The following is a 15,737-nucleotide window of genomic DNA, read 5'->3' on the forward strand; positions in this document are numbered from 1 at the left end:
AAAAACAAAGTTTTGTCTATTTTACCTCTTTTAAAATCATTATTTAACAGGAACTTGGACAACCTCTCATACCATGCCCTTGGTGCTTATTTCAGCCCATAAAGGGCTTTATAAAGTTTATAGACATGATTTGAGAATTCTGGATCTTCAAATCCAGGAGGTTGTTCCACATAGACGTCCTCTTTTAGTAGACCGTTTAGAAATGCACATTTGACGTCCATCTGAAACAACTTAATTTCCATAAAAGCTGCAAAATTAAAGCGATAAGAATGCGTATAGCTTCGAACCTGGCAACTGGAGAAAATGTCTCATCAAAGTCTATGCCTTCTTGTTGATTGTACCCCTTGACAACCATTCTAGCCTTGTTTCTTATTATGATTCCATGTTCATCAAGCTTGTTTCTGAACACCCACTGTAGACCTATGACTTTCTGATGTTCCGGTCTAGGAACTAGGTGCCACACTTTGTTTCTCTCGAATTCTCCTAGTTCAGCTTGCATGGCTATGATCCAATCTGTATCTTGTAAGGCTTCATCACAGTTCTTTGGTTCCAAAGAAGATAGGAACGAGAAAAATGCACAGAAGTTCCTTAGCTGTGACCTGGTCTGAGTTCCTTAGGTTATATCACTCATAATCATATCCACTGGATGAGACTTTTGATGTTTCCAACGTTTAGGGGTAAAGTCTTTGATTGGATACAACTTTTCAGGTTCAGCATCACTGTTTCCTGTCTCTTGATTCAGTGGTTCCTGATTCTTAGGTTCTGGATTCTCAGGCTCAGGATGTTCCTCTTGTGGAACTTCTGTTTCAGTTGCAGTTTGGTTTTCAGCTCCTGGATTCTCGTTTTGCTGCTTCATGGATATTGTTGATTCCTCATCAGGGTCAAGTCTTCTGACTAACCCTATCTCAAAATCATTATCATCCTGTACATCAATCACAAAATCAGTTTCATCAAAAATTATATGTACAGATTCTTCAACACACATTGTTCTTTTGTTATAAACTCTATAAGCTTTAATATTTGAGGCATATCCTAAGAATACAGCCTCATCACTCCTTTCATCAAATTTTCCCAAATTCCTCTTCCCATTATTGTGTACAAAGCACCTGCAACCAAAGGATCTAAAGTAAGAGATATTTGGCTTTCTTCCTTTTATTAGCTCATAAGGTGTTTTATTGGTTATTGCTCGAATAAAGACTCTATTCAATATGTAACAAGATGTGTTTACAGCTTCTGCCCAGAAGTTCCTAGGTAGTCCACTGGAAATCAGCATTGTTCTTGCCATGTCTTCCAAGCTTCTGTTTTTCCGTTCAACAACTCCATTTTGTTGTGGAGTCCTGGGGGCTGAGAAGTTGTGGTCCATTCCATGTTCATCACAGAACTCATCAAATTTTGAGTATTCGAACTCAATTCCATGGTCTGACCTCAGGTGCACTAGCTGATGGCCTGTTCTTCTCTGTTCTTTCTTCTCAAAGGCAATAAACTGATCAAATGTATCATCCTTGCTTACAAGAAAGAAAACCCAGGTATATCTGGAAAAATCATCTACAATAACCATCACATACCTTTTGCCACTTCTGCTTTGTATCCTCATGGGACCACACAAATCCATATGGATAAGTTCCAATGGTTTTGTGGTGCTTATCATATTTTTAGATTTGAAAGATATTCGTGTCTGCTTACCTTTAACACATGCACTGCAGACTTTATCTTTTAGGAACTTGATGGATGGGAGTCCTTCCACAAGTTCTTTCGATCTAAGTTTATCAAGCAAAGAGAAACTAGCATGGCCAAATCGTTTGTGCCATAATAAGGGATCATTCTCAATGACACTAAGGCAAGTCAAACTGCTACTTGGAACTTCATTGAGATCCACAATATATGTGTTCCCTTTTCTAGTTCCTTCAAGAATAACATTGTTAGTGTCATTGTTAATGATTCTACAGAGATTAGAAGTAAAGCTAACCGAGTTACCTTTATCACAAAATTGAGAAATACTTAACAAGTTGTGTTTAAGACCCTCGACTAAAAAAACATTTTCAATAGCATGGGAACTTGACCTTCCTACTTTACCTATAGCAATGATTTCACCTTTCTTATTATCACCAAAGGTCACAGTTCCTCCATAGTAGGCATCCAGTGAGAGAAATTTAGATTTGTCTCCAGTCATGTGCTTAGAACAACCACTGTCGAGGTACCAAGTGTTGTTCCCCCTCACTGGAACCTGCATGAAAACTAAGCGTTAGTTTCTGGAACCCAGGTTTCCTTGGGTTCCACTGTTTTGGAAGAAGAGTCATATTTCTTCATTCAGACCTGTTCAGCATGCTCAGTATTCTTAAGAGTATCTTTATTTCTCTTAGGACATGCTGCTCGAAGATGTCCTGAACTACCACAATAGAAACATAATTTTTGACTGGGTAATTCCACATACTTCTTATTTCTTCTAGACTTCCTCTTATATCCTAGTCCTTCTCTATTCTTGTTTGGAGCATTAGCTATCCAAGAAGGAATTCCATTATTAATCACTTCTTTGCCTTTCCTAGCTCTAGCAAGTTCCTCCTCCAAGGTTTGATTTTTTATTTTGATTTCTTCCAAATCTGATTTTAATTTCTCAAAATTTGGAAGTTGGTTTGCAATCGGAACTTCAGTGTCAGGAAAGTTAATTCCAAGTTTTAGCTGGGCCAGCTCAACATTTAACAGTATATTGTCATGTTTTAGTTTTTCAACTTGTTCCTTTAGAAGGACATTTTTATCATATAAATCAAAGAATCTAGTTTGAACATCAGCTTTCATATTATCAACCCATTCACTATGTTCTTTGTGGATTTTTAAAGCCTGATCAGTTTGGAACTTCGATCTATTTAGTTCTTTGCAATCCTCTTGAAGTTCCAGAATAATGTCCATAAGATTTTCTTTATTTAAGTGTTTGAGTTGTCGATAGTCATACCATACCTCAGATTCAAGTTCCTTCATACGAGCTTCATCATCAGTTTTAGCCATTAAACACAAGTTGGTTGTTTCTTCTACGGATTCTCCTTTTCCTTCATCTTCTGAATCAGAGTTTCCCCATGCAGCCATCATGGCTTTTCTTACATCTTCCTTGGAGAATGACGATTTGTAATACTTGTTCTGTTCCTTGCCTTTGTAGTTGGCTTTCTCGTCCTCCTTAGGATTTGGACAGTCTCTGAGAAGATGTTCTTTGGAACCGCATCTGTAGCATTTGAACTCTTTGGAACTTGTCTGTCCTCGTCTGTTATTTTCTCCTCTTTTTCCTAGCATTCTCCTGAACCTCCGTACAAGCATGGCAGTCTCCATGTCATCATTTTCAGAGTCGCTTGATTCATAGGCCTTTAGGGCAAGGCTCTTGTTCTTGGAACTTTCAAAGTTTGCTCCAAGATGGAGTTCATGAGTGAGCAGGGAACCATTGAGTTGTTCAAGGTTGAACTTGGTGAAGTCCTTGGAGGGCAGTGACCCTGGATCTCCACCTCTCATCTTGAGGAAGACTTCTAAGGACTTTCCTTACCTGTTCATCAATGGGTATGGACTTGCCTAAAGATTCTAACTCATTGATAATGTTAGTAAATCTAGTGAACATATCCTGAATGGATTCTTTGTGTAGCATTTCAAATCTTTCATATTTTGACATTAGTAAGTCAATTTTGGAACGTTTAACTTCATTCGTTCCTTCATGTGTCACTTGCAGTAAATCCCAAATCTGCTTTGCAGACTTACAACCCATGATTCTATTGTGCTCATGGGGTCCTAGTCCACAATGCAAGATTTTGTCATCTAGAGCATTTAACTCATATTTTTCGTAATCTTCTTTATCAAATTCAGCTATGGGTTTAGGGATTACCTCTTTGTTTGCATTGGTTTTTGTTACCTCGAAGTCACCACTTTCAATGACTCTCCATACTTGGTAATTTTCAGCTTTGATGAATATCTCCATTCTATTCTTCCAGTATGAATAAAACTTGCCATTGAACATTGGTGGTCTTTGGGTTGAATATCCTTCTTTAAGTTTCTCGTGAGCATTCATCTCTTCAGGAACTTTACTCTACAAGGTTGCTTGTAACTTCGTGAGAACCTGCTCTGATACCAATTGTTAGTTTAGATGAATTACTACAAGAGGGGGGGTAAATGGTAGTAAGTTCCAATCGCGAAACTTATGCGGAAATAAACAATAAAAACATAAAAAAACTTAAAGCACACAACAAGTTTTACGAGGAAACCTTCCAGTGCCTAACTGGAAGTAAAACCTCTGCCCTATTGGGGCTTATAAATAAATTCCACTATAATAGGCAACTCTCCTAGTACAACCTATTACACAGACCTTTGCTTCGCAAGTTCCTCCTAAGACACTTGCTGATTGATAAGAACCTATCCTATCAGACCTCAAACAAACTCAGGCACCTTTTTTTACCAAAGACACACTCAGGTTCCTTTCTCCACCTAAGACACACTCAGGTTCCTTTTCCCACTGTGCACCCCAAGACACACTCAAGGTGACTGACTACCACTCGAATTTTAGAGAATTCAAACTCATACACTCAAAAGTGAATTTAAGAGAATTCACAATCTCACCCCAAAACCAATTACAACTCAAAGACACACTCTAACACATAAATGGAAAGCTACACATGAAACCCGAAATCAAAATGATAAAGCTTGAACCTTTGGCAAACTTACTCTTAAGTACTAAGTGGTTTTCACCCTTAAAACTCTCATCTTGCTAAGCTGAAATACTTCTATATTTATAGGAGTTTCTCAGCTTCTCAGACTAGGGTTTTCGTAAACAAGATAGATCAAACAGAAATCTGATCTTATCTTCCTTAAAACCGAAACCAAACAGATTTAAATTTCGTTTTTATGAAAACCAAATTTTATCAAATTCGTTTTTGTTAAAAGATAGAATTTTATGAAAAAGATAAAACCAAGTTAAACCAGATTTTATAAGATAAAATTAATTAAGTACTTTTTCATAAAGCTTATAATTATCTTTGACGAATTAATTAGTTTGCCAAGCTTTATCTGATTTCTAATAAGTTCCATGCATATCTATCATTTATATGTTTACATCATCCTACGAAAACAAACTTATCTTTTACACAACTATAAGTTATGAAGTCCATCTTCTTCGGTTGATATCTTGATCTTTGTGTTGATCCTTGATTGTTGAGGCTTGCCCCAACATTACACCAGAACCAGGTCGTTACAACCCGTTTGAAGTTCCTGTTGAGAAACTTCGGGAAGTTCCATTGCTGGAACTCTTCTTCTGTTCTTTACTTGTCCTCATGGATCTTCTAAAGTTCCTTTGTTCCAGTTCCTACTTCAGCCCTCTACGCTTATTGAACCTGCCAACATCACAACACTAGAAAATCCTTATTAAAAGGAAGTTTGCTCAATTCTTAACATCATCATCAAAACCTCATAAGGGTCAACACATGAGAGTTGAGGATTGGGGATTTGAAGGGCTCTCGTTAAATGACTCTACAATTATAATATAGACTAGAGTGTACCTGTGCAGAATGCACGAGATATATAAGAAAAAATATATTTAAAATATGAAAAGTTGATTTTGATGTTGTAATTTAGACTTGAGCTGTAATGGTCGATTTTGGATTGGTCGGTTCTGCTGAAGCCTAATTAGCTCTGTTGTATTGAGTATTAATAATCTTATTAATAATGTACTGACACTTGTTGTGCTATGCTGAAATATGATATTCTATGCTTTGCTTAGAAGCTTTAAAAACAGGGTTTTATTTTTTTATGTCAGTGGCCAAGCAATGCTATTATGGGGTTTACTTTTTCAAAGAAGGTTACCCGTTCAGTGTTATAGGGGTTACTCGTGTTACTCGGTTAGTGTCATATGAGTTATTGTCTTGCTCTAGGAGTTGCATAAATTGTTCTGTTGCAACTTGCAAGTAGTTATTTGCTGAGGCCAGTTGCACAAAAACGTGTTGTACTTTTTTTTTTTTTTTTTATGATTAAAGATGTGGAAAATGTTTGGAGGGTAATCCCTAAAAAATGCATAATTGAAGGGTTGGGGATTTAGAGTACTATAGTGACTTGTTGATAAAGGAAATGTATACTCGTGCTAATGCATGACATATATTATACTATGTACCAAAAAAATACTCATAAAACAAAGTGAAATGTTAGTACGTAGTGTTTAAAAAAAATGAAATGTTGGGGATGTTGAGTGCTATAATAAATTGTTGATAAAGGAATTGTATACTCGTGATAATGCATGCCATATGTTATACTACATACCAAAAAAAAAACAAAGTGAAATGTTATTAGTAGTCCCTTGAAAAAAAAACAAAAAGGAAAGAATTGGTGGTTATCGATTTTTAAAAATAAAAAAACTAAATGCATGAGAGTTGAGGGATGAGGTTTTGGAGGCTCCTCATTCACTGACTCTGCAATTATATATAAGATTTCAAAACATGAAGCATTATGATTAAGCATGTGAGGTAATTAAATAAATTTGTGAAAATAAATAAATAAAATTAGACCGTTTGAAGAGTTGACAGCAATATTCTATAAATGGCGTTCGGAATAGCATGTGAAGCATCTTTTTCTGGGAACAATCTTATTTAATTATGAATGCCAATGATTACATTTAACATTGACCAAAGTTAAAGAAATGAATCGTTCATTATTAATTACTCGTAGTCGTATGTGCATAATCGGCATAATCATCGTATTAAGAAATGAAGACGTGAGCTATTGTTGCTATGACTTTCTTTAAATGGAATGCAAATATTCAACAAATTCTCTAGAAAACCCCATCTTTATCCCTTCCACCGCTAGCAAACTCTCTAGCCACCTGCTCTTCGCCAGCGGTTGGCGCTCCTAGTTAGTTATGGAGAGTTGTTCAATTCATTTTCTAGCCTTAGAACCTGTTCACATTTACTGAAATGAGCTGAAGTGAACTGAACTTAATTAATTGAACTGAATATTTTATAAGAAAGGGAAATTAAGAGCTGAACTGAACTGAACTAAACTAAATTAAACTTAAGTAAATATAAACAGACTTTGTAATTTATGGAGAGTTGTTTCAATGTATAAAGATTCGCCTTGTGAAACACGATTATAACTTATAATGTACAAAGCATTAGATCCATTATTATACCTGTAGTTATTTGTTGTTGTTATAATGTTTATTTTAACCTTTAGGGGTCTTAAGTGTCAATACTCATACTAAAAATGAGATTATTATATTTTTTTTCAATTTTTCCGGATTACTCTTCTAACAATATAAGGTTACTCATACTTAATGAATAAAGGCTACTCATCTTATAATAAAATGCGGCTACATATGTACACCATGAATTAGTCGCACCACACAAGACTTGCTATGTAAGATTGTAAGTGTGTAACTGATATTGATTTTTATGTTTCAAGGACGTTATAAAAATGCTTTTAGGTATAAATGGTCATGACATCAATTCGCCTTACACGCCTAAAATTGCCTAAATAACCTTGTGATGAGTGGATGCTTCTTTTTATTCTTTTTATTATATGTGGAACTAGCGCTACTCTTGGGATTGATTTCGCCTCTTTGGTTTTTTTTTTTTTTTTTTTTTTTTCCTATCACAGAAACTTGAAGGCTTGAAGCTATTGAATTCTAAGGGATATATATATACCTTATTCTTCTAATGTAACTCAAATACACTTTACATTTATTTGATGTATGTTCCAACAATTAGCCTAAAGATGGCTTAATATTTATTTCTTTTATCATCAATTCAGAAATGATATTTTTGCTCACGGATTGTGTTAACTTGGTGAGCATTCTTGATAGAAGACAAGAGCCGGATATGGGGAGTTTATGGACGATCAAGAACATAAGGAAACAAGCAAATAGTCTTCACACTTTCGTAGTATGGAAGGTTAGCAGGGACCAAGTTCACAAGGCACATATACGAGCAAATGAGTGCAGAACCAACTTTACTTGCTTTGTTACTTAATTTGTTTTGTGTTTGTCGATGTCAAAAAAAAAAAAAAAAAAAATTAGAAATGATACAATGAAACAACACATACAATTAAACTGTCACGAGTTTACATATACATGATCATTTTTTTTTCATACTTAATTTCTTTTGTTATTATAATATATAATAAAGTTTGTTATACATATTAAGACATGTTATAACTAATTTAACATGAAAGGTTATCACCGGGTGAAACACCAAGCTGGCTACAATATGTAGTGTAGTACCCAACACGAGCATCAACTGCCGGTGTGTTCCCCCCACCACATTCTCCACCGTTGATAGCTCGAATGGTGGACCCGAACCCTTGGCCGGAGACGATAAGGGAGTGTACATTGTTCATCCAAAACCAAAAGGCTGTCCTAAACGCAATAGTTGGATCGTTGGCAACTGTTTCTGGTGCATTTAAGCCATCGAATCCAATGCTTTGACCGGCTGGTCCGTAGTTGTAGTTCCATGTGATCTGAATTGGTCCTCGGCCGTAGTATTGCTTATCTGGGTTACATGGCCAATCTGTACTATCCTTACAATAAGTTGCTTTTGCAATCTCCTCAATGTAACAAAAATCTGCAAATGAGCAAAGTTTTATCTAGTTAGTTGTTAGAGTAAAATTTTGCGTAACAAAAATGTATAAATGAGTCCGCTTGACAAGAATAATGTCACACAAGAATAATGTCACAAGTTTTAATTAAATTTCATCCACCACTCATTTTTCAAAATATAATTTTTATATGTGAATGGCCACATGGTCAGGTTACTTATTCTTATGAGGTTAGCGTGACATAAATATGCGGAATGTAGAATCAATTGTGGGCTTTAACTATAAACTTAAAAAAAAAAAATATTGAACACTAAAATTGTTATTTAAGTATCACCTAAGTTTAAAGATTAATAAGAAGCAAAAAAGGAGTACTCTATATATTAATTATTGATAACTTACTACTTCGTATATTATTTGAGTTATAGATTTTTTTTTATAATAAAGTTTGTTAGAGATATGAAATATCATCAATATCGGACAAGGGGAGAATTTAACTTACGTCCAGTTTCATGGGTGACATGAGCAAAGAAGGCAGCAACTTCACGCTTAGTATCATCACCGGATCCTCCAGTTCCGAACTCGGGGTAGAAACTGAGAGCATCCAAGAAAGAAGACCTACTATAGAAGTTTTTACCCGCACAACTAGAGCTAGCTTGATCAATTATTCCATTAAAGAAGGCATCAGTCACCAAATCAGAAATCGAACCACCACCACCGCTTGGTGTCGGGTTCGTAGAAAAGCAAGGGCCTTCGCGGCACCCTTCACCGCAATAGGCATCATCATTACCGCAGTAACCCCACTGGCTGCAACAAACACCAGGGCCACAGCCACAGTTTTGGGCTACAACTAGGTAACTTGACATACAAGTAACCACCACAAGTATGGCGAAAATTGGCCTTAGGGAAGACATTTTGGTCTTAGAGGTTTGTTTTGATGAGTTGGATGAGGAAACTCAACATGAGTAAATAGGTTTATATAGAAGAAAATGAGAGAGGTTACCTAGGGAAGAAGTTAGCTTAGTTAGTTGCTATTACGCTAAGAGATTGTCCAAATCCGCTAATTATTGTCACACTTGTTCATTATTTAATATTTTATGGCGATTCTATACGGCGCATACGTTCAAAGTATTGACATTTGACTTTGACTCTAACGTATTTTTTGGAAATTATTTTAATTTATAATAATTCCTTCACGCATCTTATAATACGTTGTCTATATACTGCGGCTGGTCACACTGTATGACCGCGATTACTTATTAAGATGTTACTTAGTAGATTAGCGCATTCTCGCTTGGTTACTTATTTAGGGGATACTCAATTGGTCAAATATTGCTTATTCAGGGGGTTACTCAATTGGTTACTACGTTTATTGTATACGAGTAAGCCTTAACCGAATGAGTAACCCGTAAATAAGTGAACTCATCAGTATAAGTAACCCGATCATGTGGCCATACACATAAAAATGTCTACTTGATTATAATAAAGTTATAATCCAATACATATTTCCATTTTATGGTCAAATTGTTAAAATTTTTGATAAAAAATAGTAGTATTTCATATAATGTGTTAAAAAAAATTAGTTTAGAGGATGCAATTTTATTAAAATAACATTAATGTATATAAAAAAAAACAAAAACTTGTTCTTGAGACATGTAGTTTTATTCATTTTAATGTGCAAGTAGTTTCAATTTTAAGTTTTTAATAATTTTAGTTAATATTTAATATAATTTTTTTATGGTTAAAGCTATATCTCGAAGAAGTTTTAAATAAAATTTTTTGATATTATATTATATATTTTTATATGTTATGGAATAAGACAGTATGTAGTATGCCAATTATTATTACTAGGTTGTGGGCTTCTAGACTTGTTCAAACTAAGCGAAATATAAAATAATGTTTCCATGGATTATCTTCCTTCTAGATAGTTGACTGTGTTAAATTTATTATGTTTTTTCAAGGAAATAAGAGGTTTACTACGGATAACTATGCTTTTTTTTTTTTTTTTTTTATTTGTGATTATTACAGTTTCTTGAGAGTTTAAACTTTTAAATCATATCATACTATGACTACGGATGTCAACTAGTTGAGTTTAGTCAAGTATTAGCCTGCTTAAGGACTCAAGGTAAGTTTCAAAGATGAGTCTGCTTCTTTGCACCCGCAATAAAGAAGATGTCTACTTCACAAGTCCAAAGAAATTCCATCCCAAAACCACATGTCACTAAGAGAAGTAACTCTTTAACTTTGTGATAAAGTGTTAAATTAACTCTATCTCTCAACTTTTATCAATAATTAGATATGTTATTTTGAAATGATATGCTTCAACATTAGGCTAGATAGGAAACACATAAAATCTATGTCAACCTACCAAGCTGAGCTTTATTTGTTATTGTTTTTGTTCGAGTTTGGCTCGCCCAAGTTATTTGTTGTTTGAGCTTAGCTCACGAATGCCTTGTTTATTTGAATTTGAGCTAGAGTCAATCTACAACAGTAAAACTGAGCCTTTTATAAATGAAGCCATGATGAATGAGCAAGATCAATATACAGATATAATCATGAACATGCTATAATTAAAAATATTGAAATTAGAAGTAGCCTATTTTAATTTGAATTTTAATTTCATAAAATACATTTTGCTTATCTTTTGTGATATTTACTAGGAACAATAGTTCTTAATCAAAAGGTGTATTTCATATTCTAAAATAAAATAATATGAGTAACAATCTTATATTTTCTCCATTTTATTTTAGTTGACCATTTTTAGGTACGTTTGGCAGTGCATAATTTAAATAATAATATCTTCAATTTTGTACAACAACAATTATTTTTTGGAAAATGTTGAGACAAATAAAATATGTTTTATCTCGAAAATATATCACAATAAAAGTCAAAGTAATTAATATTAGTAGAGGCAAAAGTCAACTTAAAAAACAAAGGAAGTAAGTGAAAGTACTAAACTCATTACCCCTGTCAACAATCTAGGTAAATTTTAATGATTAAAATATATTTTTTTTATAATATCTAAACGTATTTCTAACCCTTCTTTTAAAAAATAGTTATATGGACTATTAAAAGAACAAGGTGAAGAAAGCTAATAAGATGGGATTACTCATATACATATTTACTAAATTTAGTGTATGCTTGATTCATTTTTTATTGTTAAAATTAAGTATGAATTTCATAATTAATTAATGGTATTCTAAACTTCCATACAATCAAAATTTCAAATCAAAGTGATATTTTACATGCAATAATGCAAAAGTGTCAATTAACTTGAGATGTTAGCTAGCTTAGGGTTGCATAAATGAAATTACCATTTGCAATAACATGGCGAGTTTTGAAGCATCAAGGGCAACATATAAAAGGAAGAAGAATGAACAATCGTTTTGAAACATCAATGACAATTAATAAAAGGAAGAAGAATGAACAATTCGAAGATGCTAAAAACTTCAAGGTGATTACAAATTTGAATTATTTATTGGTTTTGGATTATAGTTTTACTAAATATAAGTCAATTCAAATTTATGACAAACTCTCTCCAATAATATATATAATTGATTATCTTCCCTTAGCTTGAGTTTATTTTTAGCTTTCTAGTATAAGTCAATACTTGTATATATTTATTTGTAATGCTTGTAAAGGCTTAAAATTAGTGCATATATGATCACTAAAATGGGTAGAAATGACATATTTTGATTTAGGAATGTATTGTTTAAATTAAGATATAGTACACGTGAGAAACTGGCCAAATTCACAAGAAAATTATAAATGTATACATTAATATGCAAAACAATTAAAAGATAAATATCAAACCTTGCAAATGATTTACTTAATATGGAGAAATAATATGCAAGTTCAATCTATGTGCAATACGAAACTAAAATATAAATAGATATTGTATTGTATTGTATTGGAATATGATCTATTTTGGATTTGTAGTTAAAAATATACTTCGTATAAGTTAAAAAGTATGAAATAAATTTGAACTTTATAATCACGTGTAAGTAGTTTAAAAGGCCAGCAAATGTTTAATTATGAGTTAGTTTTAATTGATTTGGACCGCTTGAAAAGATTGTTGGTTCTGCTAACTCTATGATATAGCACTACAATACTACATACACCAATTCTAATTTTACCAATTTTATTGTAAATGTAGCCTTTTGTAACTTAAGTCTGTTTATTAATTTATTTTTCAGGTTTTCATGTTACTTATGTTGTTCACCACTCTCATTCCGACAGTCTCAGGATTAGATGGTGATCTAGATGACATGAATATGCCAGAGAACTTCTATAGAGTTTATGTGATTGTAATAGTAAAAGTATTATGTAGTTTTATAATTGGCTTAGTTCTAGGATTCATAGGATATTATATTTATACATATTGTTTTCAACCGATTCAGGTTCACCCGATAATTGAGTGGTTTAATTTAGAAATAACTAGTTCTTTGTCCGAACGACGCTCGGATATTCACAGGAAAAAAAATATTTTAATTATATATAGTTGTTGTTATTGTTCTATTATTTAGGCGGTATATTCTTTTTTTTTAATCAATTAACTTATTAAATTTTTTAAGGGAAAAAAATAAAAAATAAAAATTTTGGTGGGAAATTTTTTAATGTGGACGCGACACGTGTAATTCTAGAATAATCTTGGTGATTACTTTATATAGTACTAGTTTTTTTGCCCGAGCAACGCTCGAATACTTATAGGAAAAGAAAATTATAATTATATATAGCTGTTGTATTGTTCTATTATTTAGGTGGTACATTCTTCTTCTTTTTTTTTATCAATTATCTTATTATATTTTTTAAGGAAAAAAAATATAAAAAGAAAATTTTTGGCGGGATTTTTTTTAATGTGGACGCGACACGTGTAATTCTAGAATAATCTTTGGTGATTACTTTATATAATACTAGATTAGACATGTGCGATGCACGGATTGAAAAAATTATTAGAATGAAATAAAGTGTTTCTATTTATTATTTTCTCGTACATACTTATAAATTAGATCATAAAAACATACGCATATTTCATCATAAATTACTTAGTAACAAAATATAAAAATAAAAGTCAATATGATCTAATCAAACCATATGGTTACGGATTTATATATCTAAGAGTTCGAAATACAAATTAAAAATACATGTAACTTAAATAAATGGAAGCGATGTAATAAAAAAATGAATAAATTGAAGCACCTTGGAAATACGCGAAACAACAGTAACATTTAACGACAACGTTAGTTCATTTTTGTGTAACAAACATCCATATTATTATTACATGACTTCGTAGCTAGGTTGCTTGCACAATCCTTATTTTTAACACACATTAATAACAGGAAAACCTTACAAATTTTTTTAAAAAAAATGTCATAGTTACCTAAAATATTTTACCTCAATATCAATTTTATTCAATTCCAACCAAAAAAATTATATTATGGTTTTATTTATTGACACAATCAAAGATTGAAATAGAAATGATTTTAAAAAAATAATAAAAAAAAAACTATTCTAAAAAAAACCAAAAATATATATGACATCATAAGTGCATTAGGCGAAAAAAAAATTTATGAGAGAGAGACACGTATACAATTTGAGGAGAGCATGATGTTTGTAATTTTCTGTTTTAGTAATAGTTAATAGACTAGATTGGATTCCGTGTCATGCACAGTAATTTAAAATAATTTTCTTTAATGAAATTAACATTTAATTTAAAAAAACACATACATTTGTTAAAAAAATCAAAAAAAAATACTATAATGAATAGTTTTATTTTTAAAAAAAAAACAAAATACTTTTTTTTTTTTGGGAAAAAATACTATAGTTTAATTAAACATACATTTGTTTTTCAAAAAATATAAATTTGTCTAAAATAGTATAATGAATTTATTGTGAAAGAGACCGTTAGCCAGATAGGTATTTTAATATACGCATTTGACAATACCTAGCCTATATATATTTGTATATTTGACCAACATATTAGTATCATTTTTGTTGCTTATTAACCAAATGAATTTCTTAAAGCTATGTATTACGTTTTAACTCATAAATATATTTCTGTTTTAATTTTTTAGTAATTAAATTGGTGTTGTAATAAACGTAGTACATTACACTCAGTATGTGACATGTTAAGAATCAATTTTTCCCCTAAAATTTATACTCAGTAGTTGTTAATATTTTTGTGGAAGGATTTATCAAATATTTTATTTTAAGTAATTTTTAATATTCTAATTAATTTCTTGAAGCTTCTAAATATATTGTATTAGTTTATAAAGATAGGAGTATTAAATAAAAAAATAAATGTAATTATTGAAGTACATGACACGACAAAAATTATGTTGAAGCTAAATTTGAATTTATTTTTTCTTTTTACATAATACTCTGTATTATATAGTTGTTAAGAATACATCGAATCTTTTATTTATGTATAAGTTTGTATATTATACTTTATTTTTGTTTAAGATTTGTTTCCTAATAAAAAAAATAAAAAATAAAAACCGAAACTAAGGGACACACCAGAAAATGACACGTGTCATTGCTGGTGTGTCTTTTAGTATATTACTAGGTTAGATCCCGTGCCATGCACAGTTTTTCAACCTTTATCAAAAAAAAAAGTAATCACTAATATAGGAATTTATTTATGCAAAGATATGGTTAGATATTTAAGTTAATAAATATTTATTATACGATTTTTGGAAGTATATATTTTGCGTATATTTTTTGTTAATTATTAAATACTTTTATTTTTTTAAAAAAAAAATATACTAAGGACACACCAAAAAATGACACGTGTCATTGCTGGTGTTTCGGGGTTTTCTGATGTCCTGCGGGAGAGTTACAATTCCGAGACTGGAACCGGACGCCTGTACCTGCAAAACAAACGGATGCTCCGGATGATTGGAGATCCGCCTCCGACGGTCAAGTTAGTACTTGATTAAGGAGTAATTAATGCGGAAATTAAAGTGATTGGGTCTCTCTAGGTGAGAGTGTTTAATGTGTGTAATCTGCGTTTTTTGCGTTATCTCCCTTAATGAGGATTAAGGGAGGTATTTATAACCTCGGGAAACGTGCCAATCTAGGTTTAGGTTAACCTTGGGCTGATTGGGCTTCCCTCGGAAGTTGGGCCTAGGTGACCGGCTTCTCCAATAGGCATGGAGTATGCCACGTGTCATGACATAATAAGTCCAAGGTGGACGAAT

General features: G+C 32.3%; 1 protein-coding gene across 1 annotated transcript; it reads right to left on the reverse strand.

Moving 5' to 3' along the window:
* Positions 1-8,046: 8,046 nt before the first annotated feature.
* On the reverse strand, positions 8,047-9,496 carry LOC110716695 (endochitinase EP3-like). Its single transcript, XM_021895338.1, has 2 exons — positions 9,041-9,496; positions 8,047-8,567 (listed from the first exon to the last, which is right to left on the reverse strand). The coding sequence occupies exons 1-2, from the start codon at positions 9,450-9,452 to the stop codon at positions 8,167-8,169; spliced, it is 813 nt and encodes a 270-aa protein (XP_021751030.1). The 5' UTR covers positions 9,453-9,496; the 3' UTR covers positions 8,047-8,166.
* Between the last annotated feature and the right edge of the window lie 6,241 nt (positions 9,497-15,737).

The sequence above is a fragment of the Chenopodium quinoa genome, unplaced genomic scaffold (genome assembly GCF_001683475.1).
Source record: "Chenopodium quinoa cultivar QQ74 unplaced genomic scaffold, ASM168347v1, whole genome shotgun sequence".
Taxonomy (NCBI): domain Eukaryota; kingdom Viridiplantae; phylum Streptophyta; class Magnoliopsida; order Caryophyllales; family Amaranthaceae; genus Chenopodium; species Chenopodium quinoa.

Excerpts from the sequence above, each read along its gene's own strand:
- LOC110716695 (XM_021895338.1), bottom strand. The coding sequence starts at position 9,452 with ATGTCTTCCCTAAGGCCAATTTTCGCCATACTTGTGGTGGTTACTTGT. Across the intron at positions 8,568-9,040 it reads TGTCACCCATGAAACTGGAC|ATTTTTGTTACATTGAGGAG; the intron begins GTAAGTTAAATT and ends GCTCATTTGCAG.